Source organism: Malurus melanocephalus, unplaced genomic scaffold (assembly GCF_030028575.1).
Source record: "Malurus melanocephalus ecotype Western Australia unplaced genomic scaffold, MMel_1.1 scaffold_0, whole genome shotgun sequence".
In the NCBI taxonomy this organism is placed as follows: domain Eukaryota; kingdom Metazoa; phylum Chordata; class Aves; order Passeriformes; family Maluridae; genus Malurus; species Malurus melanocephalus.
Genome location: NW_026623232.1, coordinates 10,365,133 through 10,390,086, shown reverse-complemented (window position 1 = coordinate 10,390,086; position 24,954 = coordinate 10,365,133). Strand labels below are relative to the sequence as shown.

The 24,954-nt window shown below is 37.9% G+C and overlaps 1 protein-coding gene across 2 annotated transcripts in view; it reads left to right on the top strand.

Annotated features, from left to right (window-relative positions):
- The window catches only part of PTPN21 (protein tyrosine phosphatase non-receptor type 21), a 44,787-nt gene extending 19,833 nt beyond the window's left edge, over positions 1-24,954 (top strand). Inside the window, exons 5-20 of one of the 2 annotated variants that reach the window (XM_057383822.1) lie at positions 118-185; positions 628-698; positions 1,999-2,086; positions 2,286-2,374; positions 3,140-3,227; positions 3,927-4,006; positions 5,150-5,251; positions 5,818-5,878; positions 6,436-6,520; positions 8,748-10,213; positions 12,486-12,623; positions 14,910-15,131; positions 16,292-16,420; positions 16,735-16,969; positions 17,507-17,667; positions 18,479-24,954. In XM_057383822.1, the coding sequence (XP_057239805.1) occupies positions 118-185; positions 628-698; positions 1,999-2,086; positions 2,286-2,374; positions 3,140-3,227; positions 3,927-4,006; positions 5,150-5,251; positions 5,818-5,878; positions 6,436-6,520; positions 8,748-10,213; positions 12,486-12,623; positions 14,910-15,131; positions 16,292-16,420; positions 16,735-16,969; positions 17,507-17,667; positions 18,479-18,607 (3,212 nt within the window). In that variant the 3' untranslated portion in view covers positions 18,608-24,954. The remainder of the gene's footprint in view (positions 1-117; positions 186-627; positions 699-1,998; positions 2,087-2,285; positions 2,375-3,139; positions 3,228-3,926; positions 4,007-5,149; positions 5,252-5,817; positions 5,879-6,435; positions 6,521-8,747; positions 10,214-12,485; positions 12,624-14,909; positions 15,132-16,291; positions 16,421-16,734; positions 16,970-17,506; positions 17,668-18,478) is intronic. The other variant, XM_057383742.1, reaches the window with a different exon arrangement.

Sequence of the window (24,954 nt, the reverse complement as noted above, 5' to 3'; positions counted from 1 at the left end):
TTCAGATTGTAGTTCAATAGGATGGAGATTTGCTACTTGGAGATCCTGCTGCAATTAATTGGGTATTGAATAATTTAGTTAAAAATGTTTGAATCCAAGATGTTTTTTATTTTTTAGCGGATTTTGGAGACTATGATCAGTATGAATCTCAGGAGTTTCTACAAAGATTTGCTTTGTTTCCAGTGGTAAGTATTTACTTTAAATTCATACATTTAAATTATTAAATTGGCAAATAGAAATCCTTCTTAAAACTGGTAAATGCAAATCATTTTTAGAAAGACTCCAAGATCCATCTAGCTTACAGGTCCTAGGCTGCCCAGTTTAGTAAAGGTTTTTTTTGAGATTGGAGTGAGATATGACACCTTACATTACACAGAAACAAAGATACTGCAAGATCTTTTCAATTTTATTGTATATTACACTGAAAAAAAGGTTGAGGTATAGATGGGAAGGTGAGTAAAACCACTTCAAAACAGTGTTTGTGCCTTTTGGGTTTATTTGTGCGTATTACAGCATCTAAGCTCCAAGACTAGAGTGTAGGGTTGATACACACGTGTACAGAAATGATAATAATTTAATTTTGTAGAATATTTTTGTTTTATTCCATAAATGCTATTTTACCTTAAGGGTTGGCTACAAGAAGAAAAAATATTGGAAGAAGCAACACAGAAAGTTGCCTTGCTACATCAGAAGTACAGGTAACATGTCTAAAGCTCTTAAATTCTTAATTTTGATCTTCAGTAGCTTCTGTAGCTTGGAAAGTTATGAATCTGGAAATACAGTTGGACTAATTTCACCTCCCATTTAAATGAGTTTTTCTCTAGTACATCTGTATTAAAGTTACAAGAATTTTTGCAGAATGAAAATGAAGAGAGAACAGAATATTTAGTAAAAGAAATGGGAGGATTCTGCTTGAAAAGACTATAGGACACAATTAAATAGTGTGACTTCACCTGTATAATGTTTCTGACTCTTGTTCATGTGAAGTTCTGATTCCAGTGAGGATGTTTCTTGAAAAACAACATTGGGAGGTATTGAGGGCAGTAGAAAAGCAGGGACAGTAATGGTACCAGATTGTTTATGATCTTATGTAGAAAGGAGCTGGGGTACAGTAGTCTGGGACAAAGGAAAGGTAAGTTCTCTTTATCAGTTCATCAGTGAAAAATATTTGTGAATATGTGAGTAATACTGAATATATCCCCTTGTATTGTTTTCAAACAACAGTTTGAAACTTCCACTTATTTTTGAAATGCACTTATAACAAGATTGCATGGTTAACGTTCAGCAAAGAAAGCTTAATCTTCATTATATTAGGAAAAGGTGAAGAAATTGAGATATTTATGATTAAAAAGGCATAGAGAGCTAACAATGAGCATGACAGGATTTTTCAGGAAGAGATAATATATTTTATGCTATAACTGAGGTATGTTGGTGGGTAGGTAAACGCAGCTTTTAAGCCCTGTGGTATTATTACAATTCTGTTGTCAGTTGGTCTAATTATAAAGAATTTTATCTTTACCTACAGATTTTGCCCTCATGTTTTCAAAGTATTACAGCTAAAATTGTCAGCATTTAGAAAATGAAACAGTCTTTTCTGAAATGTGAAATGCCAGACTTCATATTTGCCCTGTGGAAGTTTAGGGGAAATTCATGTTTTGAACATGTGTGCCTCTGATAAAATGAGGCAATATGGAGACAATGAGGGATTTGAGCAAGAATGTGATAATTGTCTGCGGTTAGCAGAGGTGATAATTTTAACTGGTCTTTGTTGCCATTTACCCTCAAAGATTCCAGAGAGAAAGAAGTTGTTAGAATCAAAGTGTAAAGGCTGAGCCAGATATATCAGTCATTGGTACAGATAAAAACAATATGGTTTGATGCTTGCCTGAATGTCTTGGGGATGCTTTCCAAGCTTTGACRGTGTCATTCAGAGTAAAACAAAGATGGTATTTTCTTATTGGCAGTACTAGCTGATTGTTATTTTTTTTTTATTTGTAGAGGCCTTACTCCACCTGATGCGGAAATGTTATATATGCAGGAAGTGGAAAGAATGGAGGGCTATGGGGAAGAGACCTATCCTGCAAAGGTAAATTGGGTTTTGATCTTTGTCTCAAGTGCCCTTTTCTCCCTCTTTAAAGTGGTTACTTCCTGCCAAAAAAGAAATAAAACCCAAAACCCACACCACCCAGAAGTTTCTCCCCCRGAATTACAAAAGCAGCAGTTGCTTATGTAACTTTGCTAAGACTTTTTTCTGTACTTGCATTATTTTTTGCAACTTCTTCCAGGACAGCCAAGGAAGTGACATATTCATTGGAGCATGTCTTGATGGTATCTTTGTGAAACACAAAAATGGTCGTCCTCCTGTTGTATTTAGGTTGGTATTGCTYTTTCATAAAATATCTTTGTGAACTTCACATTTTATGTGTGTTCCTGGCAAGCAGGAATGACTCTTAGATATGATGTGTATTTATGCATTTGATAAACCTGAACGCAGTCTCGCAGTGATCATGCTCCATTTCAAAGGGAAGACAAGTAATGATGTAAACAACTGTACATGTTGTGTATCTTTCCAAGAGTTAGTCACATACGTTTTCCTTTCAGCTGCTGTTAATGGTACATAAGTGATGGTCTGCAACTTGTTYAGATAGATTAATGAACTTTCTCACAGGATCATAAAATGATTTTTCACAGAATCATAGACTCAGAGCACGTGCTGACTTGAGAGGGACCATCAGGATTTTCCAGTCCAACTCCTGGCCCTGCACAGGACACCCCAAGAGTCACACTCTGTGCCTGAGAGCATTGTCCAAACACTTCTTGGACTCTGTCAGGCTTGGACTCTGTCAGGCTGTGACCATTTCCCTGAGGAGGCTGTTCAGTGCCCAACCACCCTCTGGGTGAAGAATCTTTTTCTAATATCCAACCTAAACCTTCCCTGACTCAGCTTCAGGCCATTCCCTCAAGTCCTGTCACTGGTCATGGGAAGGAAGAGATCAGTGTCTGCCCCTCTTCTTCCCTATATGAGGCTGTCCACAGTTCTTTATCCATATTTTTGGTGATGGTTCTGATCTGCAATTGCATTTTCTGTGGTTTGAAAATCAGAGCTTGGCCAGTCATATCCTGTCCCTTTTGTCTGCAGGTGGCATGATATTGCCAACATGTCCCACAATAAATCCTTTTTTGCATTAGAGTTGGCAAACAAAGAGGAGACAATTCAGTTCCAAACTGTGAGTACATTTTTATTTTTTTTCACTAAGTCATCAGTAAATCAAAACAAAAACCTGATAATTTAACTCAAAGTTTTAAACCTGCTTTCTCTATATGTAGCATCRTTGAGCTGTATGAGTGAGTCAAATTTAATAACACTGTCTCTTTGGCCAGCTTTCTATGAGAGGGCATTAAAAATTGGAACTTTCATRTGGAGTATATTGAAATGTTTGGTTATGGGGTCATAAAAATTTTCATCCATTCCAGTAAAATTTCTAGCATGTTCTTTTTTTACTTTTAAATCAATGGTAATTAAAGATAAATATAGCCTTAGAGCTTTGCTGGAATGGACCACAGCATTCCTTGCAGAATGAATTTTATGCAGCATCTACCAGTTGCATTTGTCCAAAGGCAGTTGTTGACAATCTTATGGCAATATTAACTATAAACTATAATATTAAAGCTTATAAAGAGTGTCCGGATCAAAAGGCTTCTACTTTCAAATTTCATAAGTCTAAGAAAATATTTAGGCTAGAATGCATGTTAGAGCCTGCAAAGTAAAGTTTTAAGGAAAATCTGATGACATTAATGAAGTTGCATTAAAATGAGATCAGTCAATGGTAATTTAGTCTTAAAAATTTCAGTGGCTTGTCTAAAAGCAAGTGAAGGGTATGAATATTTGACCTAATGCAAATGTTGGGTTTTGTTTTTTTTGGCAGGAAGATATGGAAACAGCAAAATATGTGTGGAGGATGTGTGTGGCTAGACACAAATTTTACAGACTAAATAAATGCAGCCTGTAAGTAGAATACATTAGCAGAACTCTTGGTGCCTTTGTAGTTTCCATTGTGAAGTGAAATCTCCTGACTCCTCTGTAATGTCTTTACTGTCCTTTTTAGATGGTAATAATTAATGTCTTGGGTTCATTTTCTTAATCTTTTTTGAGAAAATGCTAACCACCAATTTTTGAAAAACATCCTGCTTTATAGCAGAGGACAATATTACACAATTGAGATCTTACCATAAGTAATAGTGTTTGGCCTTTGTTTTTGGATCCCAGTRCTGTGAGAGATTTCAGTTACTTTGTGGTCTAATATTGCTAGTGCTTGTGAGGTACTGGAATCAGCAGGGTTTTGGCCTGTGAACTGCTCTGAAAGGACACTAGAGCCTTTGAAAGGGCGGGCAGTGTATGTGAAGCACTCCTGAAATGTGCTGGATTGACAGCTGGGAGGTATGTGGTTCTTTAGGTATCCATGGAATCTGTATAGCTCAAGTAGCACCAGGGCAAAGTAAATTTAATACAATTCATCAAATTAAATTTAAATGGGCTGGCGTCCAACTTGTAAATCAATGGCTGGAATTTGAGCTACTTCACTGGTACAGCTTTCCTCAAGTTAAGTTTCTTCAGTCAAAGAATAGAGAATTAGACACAAAGTCTAATAGTCTCTGTCATTGAAAAGGCATGATTCCTGTTTCATTCCTCTTTGGGAAGACAGATGTGGAGGGGTTGCTTTGAAGTCTTCTGAGGCCAGTGGAAAGATAAACCAGTATTTTGTGCCACTGGTGACTCATTGTATGTTTAATCCTAATTTATTTGGGAAGTAAGATTAATTTGAAATAGGGGAAACCTCCTATCTTGAAGCTTGTAAACCTGTCTGTCTTGATGGTAAGAAGCATAGMTACAAGTAGTGCATTTGTGCATTTCTGTGTGAATACTGTCAGCTCWATGGTTCTGTATTGAATGTCAGTCTCTAGGATTACATGTTGTAGTTKTTCTAACACAGCATAGTTTTACATGCGGTTAAGTCCTCAAAAAAACTTTTCTGATTATCTCTGCTCTTAAGATTTCCTGTCATCTGGTCCTGCTGCTGAAAACCATCTTACGCGTGCCTGTATTAACTCCAGGAGTTATTTTCTAAATCTGTACATACCTTGTCTTTAGAGACTCCTTGGACTCTCCACCTGAGGAGGGCTCTCAGAAATCTTCCCTCATTCTTTCTCTTCCACGCTTTCCAATCCTATCTCGTCCTTCACTTCCCAAAGGGTGAGCTTAAAAACATCTTTCTGGCTGAAAAATAGCAGTTCCTGCATTTCTATTGTGCTGCTGTCTTTTGACCTCTATCTTGCTGCAAGATGCAGAGCACAGGTGCAGTGTAGGGTGGGGGGGGAAAGGAGCTAGAAACTTCTGAACCTTATATCCTGGAGCCAATCCAACAAAGTATGAAAATTCATTACCTTTAGCATGAATGTTAGAACATGCAAATGCTAATGCAGTATAGTCATGCTTTCCAGTTCATGTAGCATCTGTAACGTTACAGTCCCTAAACAATTTTATGTCTGAATTGTAGAGCAGGCAGCTTGTAGAACAGGAGATTTTATATGGGTTTCAAAGAAATAACTGAGATATTCTGATCTTGGATTTTTGATTCTTGCTTTGCAGTGCTGGCTAATGCACAGAGCTCTTCCTTTTGATACTGTTGTGGAGCACTAACACAGGCCTGGCTCTAAGAAATGTACATGATTTTTAATTGAACTTGAGGTTGCTTTCTGATGTTTGAAATAGCTTGTTATTGTTAAGAATAATTTCTKACCATAAAATTTCTTCTGTAGACAAACCCAGCCCGTTACAGTGAATCCTGTTAGAAGACGGTCTTCATCCAGGATGTCCATGGTAAGGACMGCAGATAGCTTTGTTTGCCTTTTTATGGATTTCAGTTGACTTTGTATCAAGCACTAGTCCCCTTCAGGGRGAATGAGCAATGTAAAAGATGAGTCTATGATGTGAGGAGCTGTTTTGACTTGTAGGAGCACCTGCTAAATAGTGGAATTAAAATAATTGCAATTAAAAATATTTTCAACGCTTCCATTTTCAATTTGGACACTGTCTCTAAGAGACTCTCCTAGATGTCAGATGACAAGATATGGTCTTGGGTTGGTGGGGTGTGATTTCAAGCGGTTTTTTTCCTATTTTTAAAATTATTTTTAGCATGACATCAAAGGAAAAATTTACATTGCAGGTTTGGAGAATGGTTTGAGATTAACGCTTTGGATGTATCTATTTGTCATATTATACAAATTATAATATAATATATAATGTGTATAATATATATAATGTGTATAATATCACAGATATATAATGGTATATATTATGTATAAAATAATATTCAATAATTGTTTTTGAAATTAAGAGTCAGTTTTTAATTAACAGCAATGTGTTTGTTTTCTTAGCCCAAGCCTCAGCCTTATATGATGCCTCCACCACCTCAGCTGCATTACAATGGTCATTATACTGAACCATATGCATCTTCCCAAGGTGAGTTTATTGGATCCATGGCCACTCTATACAACTTTAGAAGGCAGAAGCTACAATTTGTATTTGTAGCTGCTTTAGGTAGAGCTGAATAAATTAAAGGGTGAACATGGGGTAGGTTTGTACTGGAACAGTCACTAGTGTGCTTGCTGCTACTCTAGACCCATAGGCTAGTGTGAAATACAGTTATGGGATCACAGAATTATTTAGGTTGGAAAACACCTTTTAGATCATCAGGTCCAGCCATCAACAYAGCACTGTCAAATCCATCACTAAACCATGTCCCCAAGTGCCACATCTGCATGTCTGTTAAATACCTCCAGGGATAGGGACCCCAGCACTTCCCTGGACAAGTCTGTTCCAATGCTTGACCACCCTTYCCAAGAAGRAATTTTGTAATATCCGATCTAAACCTCCCCTGGTGCAACTTGAGGCCATTCCTTCTTGTGCTGCCGCTTGTTACCTGGGAGGACACAAACACACCTCACTGCAGCCTTCTTTCAGGTGGTTGTAGAGATTGGTGAGRTTCTCCCTGAGCCTCTCTTTCTCCASGCTAAACARCCCCAGATTCCTCCACTGTTCCTCCTCCATATCCTCTCCTGTGGGAGATGAGCAGTGCTAGTTAGGATAGCAAACACAGCAGCTGTAGCCTGAGGCGTCTTGTGTGAGTTTAACCTGTCCTTTTTTTTGGTTTGTGTGTCAAACTGGTATGTTATGACACTGTGAGATCCTTGTCAGTGCTGGTCATAATAGCTGCAAAGAGATTGTTCCCACACAATTCACACAACTGAAAAATTAAAGAAAAAAAATTAAACCTGCAATGCAGGAAGAGAGATGTTTGCCTGAGGTTGCTAGACTACAAGATGCTGAGGAATTCAAAGGATAAGGCAGTTTGCAAGTTACGGAATTGGGATGTATTTGATTGAAACAAAGAAAGAAAAAACCCAAGCAAGCCCTAAAACTCTCAAGCAATGTAGACTCCTTATCTTAGCGAGTTACAGTGGAGTCATAGCTGCTCTCATTTATTATTTTGATTATTATACATTGTGTCTTCAATTAACAAAGTTGCTGCCCTGAAAGGCTGAATCCAATCTTTTGCAAAGTCACCTCAGGTTTGATAGGAACCTTACAGACCTACAAATCTGCTGGATAAATARTACTCTCAAAATCCAGCTCACTAGGAAGGGAATAAGCACTTATTTTTTTCTGAACAGAGTTGCACAGGTCTTCATGAAATACAAGTATTTCAGTTACATGTCTTCATGAAATACAGGAGTTCAGTTATATTCAGAATGTAGCTGAATTCTTTCCAGTTTAGTGTTGGAATTATTGCTGGATACTTGCTACTATACCTATCCTATTTTTGAACTTTTTTTTTCAAAAAACAATTTTTGATTGTCAGCAAATTCATTAGCATAGGTGTGGCAATTATTTTGGCTAACCCAAGAAGTTAAATCATGGAAGGCATCTACAGCAATGACTGAATTGTTCTCTTCTGGAGACTGGCAAATTGTAMATCCAGAAAGTAGAAATTAAATTATTGAATGTGTCTTGGATGTATAAACTGTTAGACCATTTTCTTTACCCATCAGAGTAGGTATATGTTAATGTGTGAACAATATGAAGTGATAGTTTAAACTGTCTCCAAAATTTCTGGAGAAAAGTGAATTTGACTTTTCTTGAGGTCTTGCAGTACTGTATCTACTTATGCCCTGAAACAGAAGACACAAGAAGAGCCAGGGTTTTTTTGTTTGCTTTTTGTGGGGCTGTTTTTAGGTTTTTGATGGTAGTTTTGGTTTTTCGGTTTGGTTTTTTTGTTGTGTTTTTTTTTTCTTCATTGCTGATCAAAATTATTTTCTTACATTAGAGCAAATCTTAGTGTAGACATTCATTTTTTCAAGTGGTGTGTGGTTTAAGATTGATAATAGACTTTGTTTATCTTGGACTGAGACTGAGCAAACCTATCCCAAACAGGAGAAAGTAGTCCTTAAACAATGTTTTTTCCCATAGGGATTTGCATCATTGATGGAAATAAAATAGATTACATTATACCGTGGGTATCAAGAACAACAGAAAAACTGGGATTTTGGGTTTTTTCCTTCCCATTGCTATGTAGCTAAGAATAATTGAAGTTTTGAAAATCTCAAACCTTGCCTCAGCTGCATCCTAATAGAGGACAACTTTGTTTGATGTCCTGGACATAAAGATTGTTCTTAAACTTTACTTTCAGATAACCTCTTTGTGAGCAGTCAGAATGGATACTACTGTCACTCTCAGACTAGCTTGGACAGAGCCCCTCACGACTACAGCGGTCGGATCCGCAATGGGAGTGTCTATAGTGCACACAGCACAAACTCCTTGAACAACCCCCAGCATTACCTGCAGCCATCCCCCATGTCCTCCAACCCAAGCATCACTGGGAGTGATGTGCTCAGAACTGATTATGTGCCATCACACAGGCACAGTGCACTCATACCACCATCTTATCGTCCCACGCCGGACTATGAGACTGTGATGAGACAGCTCAACAGGGGAATGGTGCACACGGATAGGCAGAGTCACTCGATGAGAAATCTTAACATCAGCAACTCCTATGCTTACAGCAGGCCTGATGCCTTAGTCTACAGTCAGCCTGAAATTCGAGAACATGCTCACTTTGCTGCCCCACAGTCTAACCATTATCCCTTTAACCTCAACTACAGCTTCCATAGCCAATCCCCCTATCCCTACCCTGCTGAGAAGCGCCCAGTTGTCGGGGCAGTCAGTGTGCCAGAGTTGACAAATGTGCAGCTCCAGGCCCAGGATTATCCAGCACCAAATATAATGAAGACTCAAGTCTATCGACCACCTCCTCCCTACCCGTACCCAAGGCCTGCAAACAGTACTCCAGACCTTTCTCGACACATCTACATCAGCAGCAGCAATCCAGATCTCATCACAAGGAGAGTGCACCATTCTGTCCAGACATTTCAGGAAGACAGCCTGCCTGTGGCACATTCTCTTCAGGAGGTCAGTGAACCTCTGACGTCGGCACGCCACGCTCAGCTGCAGAAAAGGAACAGTATTGAAATAGCAGGCTTGACTCCCAGCTTTGAAGGAATAAGAATTAAAGAGAGGACCATGTCAGCTTCTGCAGCAGATGTGGCTCTTCCAAGAGTTATCTCYGAAGGGTCACAGCCCAACATTCTGATGGAGAGAGCGAAGCAAAAGGAAGGTGAGCAAGAAGAATGTGTGAACTGTGATCACAAGAAAACCCTTTCAGATGCCACTATGCTGATTCACAGTAGTGAGGAAGAAGAAGAATTTGAAGAAGAAAACAAGGCCAGTACAAGTCTTTCTCCTCTCCCTGAAGATCAAACTCAACTTTCATCTGTTATGGGAGGTTATTCTCATGATTCAGTACTAAACTACCCTTACAGTTCTGTTGCTTCCTCTGCTGGCCCTTTGCATATTCTTGAGCCTAAATTACATATTACAGAGGCAGAAAAGAGAATGAAAGATTTGAGCCCTGTTCATTTGCTAGTAGAAAGTCAGGTACAGAGAAGAGGGGAAGGACTCCTCACTCCATCTATGTCGGAATCTGATCTTACAACATCAGGGAGATACAGAGTAAGGAAAGATTCAGTAAAGAAGAGACCTGTGTCTGATCTTTTGTCTGGGAAGAAGAATATTGTGGAAGGCCTTCCCCCTCTAGGTGTAAGTGGATACTATTTGTCTTGTTTTGGGCTGTCTGGAGCAGGAGTTGGTTGGGGTTTKTTTTTTTTTTKTTTTTTTTTTTTGAGGTTTGGGGTTCTTTTAATCAACCTGAGATGGTTTTAAAGCATATGAATTAAAAGCTACCTTAAGCTTGACCTTTGTTTTTCTATTTTCGTGATTAACATTGCATAGCTGTCTTGTATCCCCTACTCTGCCATGTCTGAATTCTGTCCRTGTAGTCCTCCCACACAAATCCAGCTGTGCAGTCTCCATCCCTCTGATAACCTAACCTGGCTAGGAATTTAGATTGGGCTGATTTAAAGTCATTTCTAGATCCCTATTTTGCCCCATTTCTCATTATCTGGAACAGAAGCAACTCTTTCCATTCAACTTTGTAATCTTCCTCTCACTGAAAAATCACGTGCACTGGAATGTTTTCTTTTTAGAAAATTTGTTTGCCTACTTCTTCTGACCTGACACCTTAAGGAATAAATTCTTTCCCTGCATTCTCTTCTTTACTCCATGCCTTCCGTTTTTCATATCCTTTCATTTTTGCCTTTTCTTCAAGCTGTTTTTATCCCACTGAAGGTATTTTTTGCTTGTCATTTCTCTTTCTCCTACTCCAATCTTACGATGCCATAATGGTGAAAAACTGCAAGTTTTACTTTTCCTGTAATTCCCACCTTASAGAAACATCAAGGTCTATGTGGATGTATACAATTTCACTGGCACTCTTTACYGCCCACTGTGCTTTAAACTTTTTTTCAGTTCTATGTATTTTGTGGCAGATTTCAGTGTTAACAGAGGAAGACCATTTTTCAGGAAGACCATTTTTCATTATTATTTTGCCTTTTAAAGTTCATTGATACCTGAGTTAGTGTCAAAGTTTTCTGCAAAAATTGGACTGCAGGGGAACTATTTTATAACTTGTATTGCTGTAGTAACTTACAGCTGATGCTGCAAAAGCTATGTATTGAAATAATTACTGCTCTCACAAGTTTTTGTCTGTCAGATGTGCAATACATGGAGGTGAACACAATGATGTGAACCTCCATCAGCTTAAAATCATTTTATAATTGTGTGTTTTTCTACATCTTCTTCCTCCTGTGTTTTTGTTTTTAATGTGAATATAGAAAAAAATTTACACCTTCCTCCTTGTGTTCACATGTAGGTTCTATTTGCTCTCCAAAAGATACATTTTCAGACACTAATGTGTCTACCAAAATCATACCCTGCTTTTCCTTTTGGCAGTTAYGTAAATGTTCTTGTCAACCTTTAAATGAAATTAATAGTAGAACTTTTTCATTGAAAATGTTCAGTAACATAGTTTCTAGTTCAGAAACTTTTAAGAGTATTGTTGCATAATACAGAATATTACCTTTCTGTGTTCATAATTGAGATGAATATCCTGGTTACAAAGTTGGCCCCTACCAATGCTTGCACATTTTGCTTTTCAATGAATTTTTATTGTTGTGTTTGTGTTCACTTCACTTTTAAATGTGGTCTCATCCTCTTAGCTTTGTTTGCTAATTCTTACCACCATTTAACTTTTGAGAGCATTGATTACTATTGAAGCAGCATATACGCTCATATTTTCAGTGTATTTTTGTAAAAAACTAAACTTAGCAATTGCAGGAACAATGAAGTTTTGTCCTACCTTTTTAAAAGAATAATTTGAATTGATTCTTCTGTAGAAATCCCCTTTTGATATTTTTCTCAATGAATGGTAATTCCATAATTTAGATTCATGGCCTGGTCCAGGACTCAAATCTGTCTGCAGTTCTGTGTTCATGTTTTGTATGTGCAGTTTGTTGCAAACTTAGTAAAACATTTAACTATATCCATATATCTTAAAGGTATATGGTCATTGCCTGCAGGGAAGAAAAGTGCCTGCAAACCGAATATTTAGTAAGGAATTATTTTTACATRTATTTGGGGCTGGGAAGTGGTCCCAGTTCTGTTCAAGAATGTTAATTATCTGGAGTTACCACCTCACACCCTCAGTCATGAGCTTTGTAGAGACCAATATTTGTCATTCTCGTGCAGTTTCATTAACCTGTCTGGAATGAAGACAAACTTGTGTTGTGTCCTTGGAGGAATGTAGTCCCACCACCCTAATCTCTCACTGCAGTGCTTATCAAAGAAAAAGGTCAGAGCTGTTCAGAAGGGGTCAGACAAGTATCCATTTGCTTAGCTGAAATCATCAGGTTTCTGCTTTATAACTTCATCAGATATTTAAGAATATTTACAAGATTTAGCTTGTCTTTTGCAGGGTATGAAAAAGAATAAAAATGATGCCAAAAAAATGGGGCCTCTGAAGCTAGCTGCACTGAATGGACTGGCATTGACGAGAATGCCTCTGCCAGATGAGGGGAAGGAAGAATCAACAAGAGCAACAAACGATGAACGAGTATGTGGACGTTTTTTAATGCTTGATTTACACTCCCAATTTTTCAAAATTACATTATTATGAATGGTATATTTTATTGACTTTAAATTCCTTCATATTAAGGCAACTCAAATGCTGAGAATAGAAAATATTTCTGATTGACAAGTCATTGCTAAAAGTATTGGGTGTAACTCAGATTTCTGTTTAAGATGACAGTGATTCAACTATACCCTTTGAACATACAGGAAACAAATGAACTAGTATCTACTGATATATTTTTATGCAACTCTTCCTGTTTTCTTTCTTAATTTTGGGTTTTCCAGAGTGAAGAGGTGTGAAACTTAAAATTCTGAGTGTTGATTGATTTTTAGTTGTAAGTAATTAATATGGTGTTTAGAGTTTTTGCAGTTATGGTGTTTTTGCAGTTAAATTGCATCCCCAGAGTACAACTTGGCAGATTGTATTTATCTGTTTTCTTCAGGTGGAGCCCAAAAAAGATAGATGGAACTTGTTTGTTCTGCTGGATTTTTAAAGTCAGGAAAAGATGTCAGATCAATGAGAGGACATCAGGTTCTAGAATATGAGGATCATTCTTTGAGAAAAAGAAGATTTCATCTGCTTKTATCAGGATAAAAATATCAGTAAATCTGCTTCAGTCTCGTGTATCAATAAAGAAATGCGGGAAAGTAAAATACAGTCAATATTCAGGCTGTGACAGCTGTGGAGAACAGTGCTGCCATCACACTTCTGACCAGGGAGCTACTGGATACACGGAATTCTGCAGTGGTTATTGCCCATTCTGTGACCAGTGGTTTCTACAGAATCCAATTCTGAGCACGGTTGGGCATCCTCAGCTGCAGATGCTGGTCACTGGGCAGGGATTAGAACCTGGAGGAATAGTCCTGCTCTGACCAGCTGCAGTTTATAGGAGCAAGCCAAGAGAATTAATTGCAAGCCACTCAGTAAAAATTGGGTTGAACTTCATATGTATTGCTTAAGATGCTAAGGGATAAAAATTAACATTATGCTAGTGAGATACAGGTTTAGTACCTGTGTTGGTTATTTCTTACTTACAGCCATAATCTCTTTCTGACCTTTACTGGATTCAGCTGTGGTATTATTCAGCTAGCTCTGCCCAAAGCGTTGTGGTAAAGAAGGAGCTGTAAAGTCAAGTTATGAAAAAGTCATGTCACTGCACTTTCTCTTCAGGCAGTCGCGTAAAGGTAGAATAAATACCATGAAATGGGAGTAATTCCTGGAACAGTTGAGAAGAGGCAATGCAAAGTTGACATGTGACAGAAAAGGAAGTGCAGAGTGTAAATATTTTAGAAGATTAATTTAGTGTTGATTCAGTACCTTTCATTGCTCAGCTTCATGATATTATCAGTTTAAATACGTGGATTTTGCCTGAACATAATAAAGGAGTTCGTACAGTTGATGTATTGGTGTGCAAATTGCATATGATGGAAGTTTACACCTTCCTCAGCAACATTTGGCATACTTACTTGATATAAGACACTTCTATGACCTGATACCACAGAGCAGTTGCTCTGAGAATCAGGGGCATGTGACATAGATGAAATTTTCTGGCTGAAATCTTACATATTATTCCTCTAATTATTGTTGGCAAAGAGGTGCAGAAATTCCAGAAGTGTCTTATGATTTAGAAACAACTTGGTTTCAGAAGAATAAAGGGGAGGAGGGAGCAGTTTATTAAATAAAAAAGATTGAATTACACTATTAGAAAAAAATCTGGGTTTATACCTTGACTGCAGCAAGAAATTCTGAGGCAGCATTCCTTCTGTGATCAAAATTTAGTTTTTTCTCCATCCAAACAATTAGGTTTGTGGGTTTTTTCTTATTATTTTTGGGKTTTTTTTGTATTATTTTAAGGTTAAAGGAGACCTTTGAAATGAGGTCATCCAGCATGCTCTATGGGGCAGGTGGGTCAAAGATATTTGAGACAGCATGCAGTATGGCAGAGCTRTCTGGTTGGCCAGTTTTGTTCCCCAGCTGGGATATCTTTACAGAAACTATAAAAGTATTTTTTCCTTTACCAGCAGTATCCACATAGGTCTTTGTGACCTAATGAATTACAACAGGCTGCTTAGTTTTCACTTGAATAAAATTCCTGCTGGTTAGGGTTGCTTCTAATTTATTCTGGTATGTTTGTGAAAACATTAATAGCTGGAAAAGTATTGAAGAAGTATGTAGGAGAAGAAAACACATTCATTTTATCCCTCATGAACGCTCTTAAAATAGACTTGGAATGTGGCTTTGTATGGTTRTCTGTGTTCTGTCTTTCAGTGTAAAGTTCTGGAGCAGCGTTTGGAGCAGGGGATGGTGTTCACTGAATACGAGCGCATTCAGAAGAAAAGGCTGAGAGATGGGGAGTGCTCCATAGCTCGGCTGCCCGAAAATGCCGAGAGAAACCGCTTCCAGGACGTCCTTCCTTACGATGATACCAGAGTAGAGCTGGTCCCAACCAAAGAAAATAACACGGGTTACATCAATGCATCTCATATCAAGGTGAGAGAAATAGTCTGGGAGAAATATTTCCAGTTCATGTGGTAAATAAAAATGCATTTGGCTATTAATTTTGGTTTGGTGAGATGAGTGACAATCCCTCCATCTCTCTCTCTCTTTGCCTTCTTTCTCAGAGGTTTCTTTGGGAAAAGCAGGAACCTGTTTTCCTAATTACCTAGAATAATTGAGGATTAATTATTGGAGGGGTCTTCTGCATTTTTCTTCCGAGTTAATTTGATCTATTGTCGCCTTTCTGTGTTGTCTCTCTGGGGATTGCTGCTAGCAGAAGGCATGACCATTCTTCTCAGAGCTAAGAAGGCAAATAGGTTTGAAACAAACTGGGGTCCTCTGCAATGTCTGATATTTTTGATCTGCAGTGACAATCATTGTCTCTTCTTTTCCTGTACTCTCAGACTGTATCCACAGTGGGCAGTAAGTCAGTGCCCAGCTTAAGCTTTTTTGGATAGTTAGAGGAACTGCTGAAGCCAGGGGGAAACTGACTTTTTCAAAACTTTCAGTTGTCTCCTTTCCCCATACTTAATCCTTTAAGCTCTGTTTAAAAGTGAAGAATTTGCAGGGTTACCTCAAGAGCATTCAATGCATTTCCTTCATTTATTAATGCATTTACCTGCCTTAAGTGCAGCTTGAGCAACTACAGTTTGCTTCATGCTTTCTCTGGAAAGACTGAGGTTGTCAGAGCAGTACTTGTGTTTTTTAATAAATCTGTTTGTACACTAACATGATACTGTAGTTTCTCTGCTTCACTCACAAATGTTGAGGGAATCTTGTGATCCTTCTCAAACACGATAGTATTTTTTCAGAAAGAAACAACTAGTACTGAAATAATTTTTACAGCACCCGAGTGTGAAAGGGTCTCTAAACCTGAATTTGCTGTAATACCTTAAATTCACAAATGAGAAATACAATTTTGTTTTCTCAGTTTACATTATGTTTATGATATACATTTTTTTTAGCTATAGGCCTATACAGTTGTGTGTCTTCTGCATCTGACAAGATGCAGCTGAAAAATGGGGCAGMTATAACTCACAATGGGCTCTTATTTCTACAGTGTTGCTGTCTTTTTTTTAAATTTTGTGCATCTGCAAATGGCAGGCTTTAGAATTGGGGTTTCAGTAATCACTAATCTAATGTCTTTCTTACAGATCTCTGTTGGTGGCATAGACTGGGATTACATTGCCACGCAAGGCCCTTTGCAGAATACATGTCAGGATTTCTGGCAGATGATCTGGGAACAAGGGATTGCGATCATAGCCATGGTGACGGCAGAGGAAGTGAGTAGAAATTGAATCAGATTTCTCCCAGAAATTCCACATTTTTTTTTTTTCTTTTATAATCTGTTAGGGGAAGAGGAAGGATCTTTGCTCCAAGAAACAGTCTGATTAAAGATAAATTTCTTGTGATCCCTTGCTGTTCTGTCTTGATTTCTTCAGTAGAAAAATGAATTTTCAAACTCTTGAAATTGTTTTTCTCAGTAAGAAGAACATTCCAGTAATACTTAATAGAGGAGAGATACAGGTCTTAATACAGGACCATTATTGTATGAATGTTCTCAGSTTTCTTGTTAAGCAAGTGTTTTATTTTTAAGGAAAGTGGGAGAGAAAAAAGCTTCAGATACTGGCCACGTCTTGGTTCGAGACACAACACTGTGACCTATGGAAGATTTAAGATTACCACGCGATTCCGTACCGACTCAGGCTGCTATGCAACTACAGGTTTGAAGATCAAACATCTTCTCACAGGACAGGAGAGAACGGTTTGGCATTTGCAGTACACTGACTGGCCAGAGCATGGCTGTCCAGAAGATTTAAAGGGATTTTTATGTAAGTTGCATTTAATAGCTTTGTTTTGGGGTTTTGTTTGTGGTGGTTTTTTAATACCTTCTAAAATTGCTGTATATGAAGTAGGTTTTGATAAGTGTGCCAAGCATTCTATTGTAAAAGGTTTCTTCACACCAGCAAGAGATGCTGAATTATACTTTTTGCAGGAATATACCTGATAGTTTATAAAGTGACTCCTTCTGTCTAAAGCAAATAATTTACCAGAAGTCCATATAGAATAAAACAYAATTGCTTCACATACTACACATTTGAGTGTGTTGCAGCAGTTGCAAGATGGCCACAAGCTGCCTTTAGTAGGAATAGGGAASAAGGCAAGGGAATCCTTACACAAGTTAGATGGTCTTTATAGATCTGCATTGCTATGGCTGAGGTATGACTTGTGATTTATAAAATGTATCATTTTGCTATGGGAYATCAATTGTTAAATTACTATTTTTCTGGTAGTCATACAGGAAAACAGCATAGCTTATGGGACTTTATCTCCTAAATGAATTATTCTTATCTTGTTGAACTTGATAGCATACTTGGAAGAGATCCAGTCGGTGCGGCGCCACACCAACAGCACAGCAGAGCCTAAAAGCTCGAATCCCCCCGTGCTGGTGCACTGCAGTGCAGGTGTGGGGCGGACAGGAGTGGTCATACTGTCYGAGATCATGATTGCCTGCTTGGAGCACAATGAGGCAAGCTCTTTTTTTTTCTTGTGCTTTCCATGATGTTAGGTAATAGAGGRGTAAATAACCTGCCTGAAATATGTTAGGGCTGTTCATCTGAGCAGCCTTTGGGAGAGGCCTTACAGCTGGGCTTGAAATAGCTCTTGGGGATTCAACAGAAGTTAATGATCTTCTAGAGCTGCCCACATGCACACCAAGCACTGGAATGCTCATTTGGATTCTTGACTCCCTAAGATTTTGAGTCATGGAGTGGAGCAAGGTATGCCCTTGGCCACTGAGCATAATTCAGGATTTCATCCTGACTTTGCCACTTCTTCCCTTAATTAGAATGGGTAATGTTCAAGAACATGCTTCGTAGCCAGTCTCTGTACTTCCGTAATATTATTCCTAAATGTAATTGCAGTATCAGTCTCAGTAGAGGACAAAGTAGTAGTTTAATAGAATAAAACTGGTCCTGTCAACTTTTAGCTAGAAGTGAACAGCTGTAAAATGTTCATTAATAATATGTCAGCTGAAACTCAACAAATGTACTGTTTCAATGTGCATCCCTCTCCTAACTCTGTGACAGACTTTTTGATCCATTAGATTTGTGAAGACCCCATGAGATAGGTAACTTTCCCATTATGCACATTTCCCAGATGATCAGTGGTGCAGTGCAGTCCATAGTGCAGGCCTGGGCAGTGAATTGTCTGAGCTGAAATCAGAGCAGCTGGTTCTGCCCTTAGATCACTGAGGTGCTGCTCTGAACCTCTGGCTTGCACTTTCCCAGCAGGTTTCCTTGCTCACCAGTCACTTAYAATGTTTTTTTCTCTTCTTCCAGATGCTGGACATCCCACGAGTGCTCGATATGTTGAGGCAGCAGAGGATGATGATGGTGCAGACTCTTTCACAGTACACTTTTGTTTATGGAGTTCTCATTCAGTTTCTCAAAAGTTCTAGACTTATCTAATCCCTGCCACTTCCTAAGGGACACTGCAAGAGTTTACAGCAAGAAAATCACAGTTGTCCAGCCAGAGCTGCTCTCTCACTGGTGTTTTCTTCATGTGATGAATCACAGTTACCCTTTAGGGCTGCCATGTGACTGTTCAATGCCACTCAGCATAACAGTCCCTGCAAAGCAGGATCTTCACTGGACTGAATTCTTCCCATGTTCAGCCACAGTCATCACATTAAGGAATGATTTTGCTTGTACTGGTCTGTAGTACTTGCACACGTTCTTTAGAGTGATGTTACTCTGAGCAAAATAAGTATCTTGTGGAATGGAGGTATACAGCACAATTTTGTTAACATTTTGTTTTGAAACAGAGTTGTTGACTGTGCAAAAGCTAAAATCTGTAGGTGCACATGGGSTGAGAAACCTGCCCCTTGTGAATGTCAAGGTCTTACGCAGTTTCATTCTGCTTTCAATTTTATATTTAGAACAATACATCTATATTTTTTAAAATGAACTTTTGGTATCCTCTGGTTTATTTAGCAAAATTAGCAGCTCTTAGATATTTTAAGCTGTTGCTGTAAGGACAGTTATTTTTATATTCAGGATTTTTAAATTAAAAAAACAAACAAACCRGAACACCATGACAGAAAAATTTTTAAGCAGAGCAATATTTTTGGAGGAGAAGACAGACCATGTTTGAACCAACTTTTCAAAAATCATGCAGAAAGTCCTAGGGAAGCTCTTGGTAGTTAGTTGTAGTGCCGTGTAATAGCACAGACAAGTGAAAGMTAATGGTAACTTGATAACTTTCAGTGGAGAGGTGGCATGTTTACCTGCAACAGGCAGGGGAAAAATATTGTAATTATCTACAGGTTATTGGAAACAAATGGATGAGAGAAAGTACATATTCAGTATTATTCATATGTTTAGAGGACAGTTTGATTTTACTGGCTGAAATCAAAGTGGATGCAAATGTTTTAAGCACTTTTTTTTCTGCTCTGTTATTTATGTAGTTAAATATAGAGACTATAATCATGCATTGTTTCATTTGGTAATATACTATTACTAACCTGCTGTTTTAGGAAGAGCTTTTTAAGTTGATGTAGTGAGAGAACCAAAATGGGAGTAGGAAGGTGCAGARGGGTGAAGTGGAAATGATTGTATGAAGTGTAATGGAGGGGGTGTGGCAGCTATGATTGCTGGTTTACACTGTGCAAAGATGACCATAAAAAAAAATTAATGTTCTCAGCCAAGAAAGCCATTAAAGTGCTGGAAGTTTCTGTAGAACCCTCCAGATTATTTTGTTAGTGCTGTGCAGCATTGCAGTGAAGAACATTTGAGAGCACTTGCAGAAGAAGAGCCCTTAGAGGAAACGCTGGAGATGTGGGTGATTTAGCAGCTCTGTAGGTGGCTGAGTCAGTGGCATGGACCTGAAGGAGGCAGGTACAGCCCTCACAGTTTCCCTTTTGTCCCATGGTCAAATGATGATATCCCTAAATAATCCTCTGTGGTTTTCAGATGGGGACAGTGTGGTTTTAGCTGCCTTTCCAAGTGTTTTGGGATGCTGAAAATTGATGTTCTGAATTGAGCTATAGTTCTTAGATATCTGGTTCAATTAAAAAAAAAAAAATCCTGTAGCAGACCTGTCTGCAGGAATGGTTAGGTGTTCATTTCCCTTGATACCTGCTTAGCAAAATAAAATGAAACTAAAAGTCAGATTTATTAGTGCTAACATTGYTATTTTTCTGAGCTCTAACAAGGGTTTGGAAACTATGGAAACCCCTTCAAAACAATAATTCTGTCCCAAAACATTARGATTAACAAATAGGTTGCCTCAGTTTCCTCTGTAATAAGCTACTTCCACAAAGTTAAACACATGGTCCAAAAGACATTGTGCTAATATGTCATTTTATACACAATATATTACTTTAAGGTACATGGTTTTGATATGGTGCTTTCAGGTCTGCTTGGAAGGAGTCTGATTTGTTTTACTCACATTACAAGTTAGATTGAACATTTCAGACAATGGAAAATAAATGTTGTTCTTATATAAAATGCCTAGGAATTATTAATTGCCAAATATAAAACTGGAATTCCAGAGGAAACCAGTTGCTGAAGACTGATTCTTTATATATAAATCTTGCAAACAAACCAATCTGACATGTTTGTGTTGACAGAAGTATTGAAAGAAACAAACATACTTAGCTATTTGTGTCATAGTGTGTTTTAAAAACATAATTAATTTTTGCCACAGTGCACTTCTATCTGCAGAAACCTTTTTGAAAGGGAGGGCAGGCTTTAAAATGTAGCTTGTACCTTATCMATTTCTAAACTTTGCACTGTGATCTTCATAAACTGATAGATGCAGTTTTAAAGACATGATGGACAACCAAAACTTCAAGCAACARTTTTCAGCTGTTCAGCAGTTTCTGGGACATCAGCGGCGAGGCATTAAAAGGAGCAATTATAACAAGCAATTTAATCCAGTACTTATGGGATTATCTGAGGTGGGTAAGGAAATGTGTGTCTTTTAGCTTATTTTTTTGKTTTGCTAAAAGAAGTTTTGTTCACTTTTAGAGGTGGCTGTGCTCAAATTTGGTAGTCAGTCTTGATTTTTTTTTTTTATTTTTAGTGTAACAGTGCTACCTCCTCCCCTTCAGCTCCCAGTTCTGTCCATCAGCAGTCTGTTTTTGCATTAATAGACTTGACCTTAATAGTCTTGACTTTATGTGACTTTCTACTGAAGATTGTAGGATTGCTTTAGTATGTAAGCATATGGCTCTGAGTGAGCATTGAAAACGAGCAGTTTCTCTTCTAAAGATACCAAAYGAAATTAAACTTCACAACCTTCTGTAACAAAATTATTTTGTAAACCATTGTTTAGATTTTCAGTTAACTTATAAAAGACAGTTCAGGTTTTAGCACTTTTGTTCTGAGCCTTGAAAAGGGATGCATTTTTACATGTAGTTGTGCTGGGTGCTTCATGAAGTGATGGATGTTATAAGAATATCCACTGTCCAAATCTAGTCACAGTGTGAGTCGGAGGTGGATTTATTTGTCAAAAACTTAAAATTTCACTAAAAGCCTGTCGATTTTGCCAAATGTRCTTCTGTTTTTATGGGGATTAAACCAGATGATTATGCAAGATTTGAACAGTTTGTTTAGTAAGAAAAGTTGTGTGAAGGGTTCTTGCAGCAAATGGCAAAGATGATGCTGATTTCTAGGGATGTCAGAGCTCTCAGGGACAAATAAAGGTGCTATATACTGTCAGGAGACAGATTTGGTGGTCTTTTGTTGAATAGGTAGGAGATGCTTTCTAGGATCACATTATATGAAGMGTCAGGGAAAGAACCTGCAGACTGTAGTAAGGACTTCTGCATTTTTTATTTCTTTCTTGGTTGCCCTGATGAGAGATATTTTTGGCCAGTGAATCTTTGTAGTCTTGGGCTAAAACCTCTTCTCCAAGAAGCTGAGTCTGAGCCTGTCCATTACAAAGATGCCCCTGCCTTAGCTGGGTTAGCTTTAGGCTGCAGATCCCTCCTGGCCCTGTGGGGTGAGGGAGAAGCTCTGCAGCCTGCCCAACAGTGCTTTCCTTTTCTGCTGTCCCCCAGGAAGAGCAGGAAAAGTTCTATGCCTTATTATTTCTCTCATTGCAATACCTTTCACACAAGTGAACAATAAACACTACAGGTGCAGGGTGCTATGGTTTATATGTAGAAATACATTCAATTCAAAGCATGTGACCAAGGCAGTGTTCCTGTATTTCTGTGGATGAAAAGCGGCTCTAAATTATCAACATTAGAAAAAAAAATAAAATACAGTAATAACAAATAAAAGTAAAATAAATTTTTACTAAAATGGAAAAGATTATTGACATTTTGAGAAATTTACTTTTGGCTCCTCTTGTAGTCTTGTGTATCTCTGTTTGAAGTGAGCAATACTTGGAGCCATTTTCTCCAAAATGGCTTCTTTAAATTTAGGAAGTAAGGCTACCTGAGSGTGCTGCTGCGTATTTTGTGTTGGAGCAGCTGTTGAAGTTGAGTGGCTCATAGATTTCAATGGCTTCTGGACCAAACTTGGGAACTGCAGGGTTGTTTATCATGGCTGTGTAATGAGACCTCAGTTTTAACATCAATAGCATTACTAAATGCCTGGACTTAAAAATAATGAACCCATTACTGTGTTTCAATAGTTCAAATTACCAATTTTAAAGAATCAATGCTTCAGTTGCTGGAAACTCAGTGCTTTAGAGTTTAGGGTTGGGKTTTTTTCCAATACTGATAAGCTGTGCAAAGCCAGAGTCCAGTCCTGCAAGTTGCAAAATTCCTGCAGTTCTTCATGATCCTGTAGGAATTAAAATGGGCTTAATGCCGATGAAAGCTTGAGCCCTTGAAGCACAAATACTCATGTCTGCTTTAAATTTAAACACAGATTACAAGAATTAGCTGAAAGAATGCAGCAGGAATGTGCATACAGGAAGGTACAGCATTCAAAGAAGTAGCTGAGATTTCACAGGAAATTTGCTTGCGCAAGTACAAAATTTTGGACATAGAGAGTGAGGATTTGAGGAGTGGCAGAAGGCATTTGGAGGAGAATTTKGAATGATTTGTATCCACAGTAGAGCTGCTAGAAGGGTTTGAGTCATATGGTATGTTTTTCATGGCRTGGTAGGGTAAGTGAATATATAGTCATAGGTGTTATTTTTACTGGCTTTTTAAAATGTGATTTTTTTAAACTCCAAATATTTTTTTTCAGAGGCTCTGTTATTTTTACATATCTTGCTTTCCMAATGTATGGAATGCAATCTGTCAGCTCAATTTCTGTTTACTTATTAAAGGTCAGATTTTTCAAACYGCAATCTCTGGTTTTACAAATAAAAAATGCAGGAGGAATAGGCATACTTGCAATTTTGTGGTGATAATTTCTAATGGATACAGGTGAGAYGATTCAAAAGTCTAACCATGTTTTAAATGAAGCCAGGTGTTTACAGTTGGTATGAGTTGCACCAAATTAAGGCTGGGATAACAATGAGACTCTTGGAATGTGGAATTTACCATGTACTTAAAAATTCTGTTGCAGTGTGGCATTTGCAATACACTGACATTAAAGCAGTGTAATACTGTACTAAGGTAAGGGAAAAGAAATCTGAAACTCTTAACTGCTGTTGCAAACATATCTGTAAAAAGAAAAGTTAAATTCTTAATAAGATCTTGCTGGGGACCAGCTAACTTGGTGCACTCTGTTGGTATCACATGCTATTTTAAGGTCTGACTGGGCTGAGAAAAAAAGGATTTGCTAACTTCAAGGAGCATTTCAAAAAACTGTTGCTAAATAGCCTTTGGTTCTATTCTTTGCTRTTTCCCACATGATGCTGTGTTCAGTGGGAAAGAAGAACCTCCAATGTTCTTGTTTTGTAAAAGTCTGTTCTTCAGCTCTACTTAGGGAATGAAGATAGAAATCAAATGTAAAGAATCTAATGAACAGAGTTTACAGCAGATCCAGCCTGTGGCAAGTCAAAGAGCAAACCTGTAGATGCTCTAATGTTTCTTCAGATATGCAGCAATCCAACTACCAAATTATTGATTTCATTAGCACAGTTTCAGAAGGTGCCTAACTTTTATAAAGGGAATTTAAATGCTGTTTTTCCATTTGGAAATATTTAGGTAAAATTAGGAGACTTTTAATATACTTTAAAGAAGTCGCAAATGCCATTAATTTTTAGAATGAGAGGAAATTTGATGAGGAAARCTCCTGTAAAATCCTCCAGTATGTCACCTTGCTAATCCTGAATAATTCTGACAAAGTGCGTACACTCTTTACAAAGATACTTGCTTAAATTACTTTTAAATACCCAACTTATTTGTCCTCTTTGTGGCTTTTCTGGGGGYGGTGGGATTTGGATGGAAATTTAAGAGGCTTTACCTGGCAAATCAGTATGTACACTCCTGCACACTGCTGAAATTTCTTCATTCACCCAAAGCAAATGGGCATTTGAAATCCTATCAGCAGTTTTGTAGGATTGAGTTTTTAGTGTCAGAGGAACACAGGATCTGGCTCCATTTTCTTCAATTTTCACCTGAGCCAGTACACAAGGATTTAAATGGGACTTTGTTTAAACAGTAGCAAACATGAAGTATTATTTTCTAGTACTAAGCTAGTGGTTATCATGTCTGTTTTTGCTGTCTTGCCACCAATACTGTAAAAATGTATAATCAAACCAGCTTTAATTCTTGTAAAACTGAAATTGGTTTGTAAAACAGTGTATAAATTGTGTTTCATAGACAGAAAAGCTTGTATTACTGAATGTAATATATGTGAAATGAATATATTATAGTCTATTTTTGCCATGGAAATAAATATTT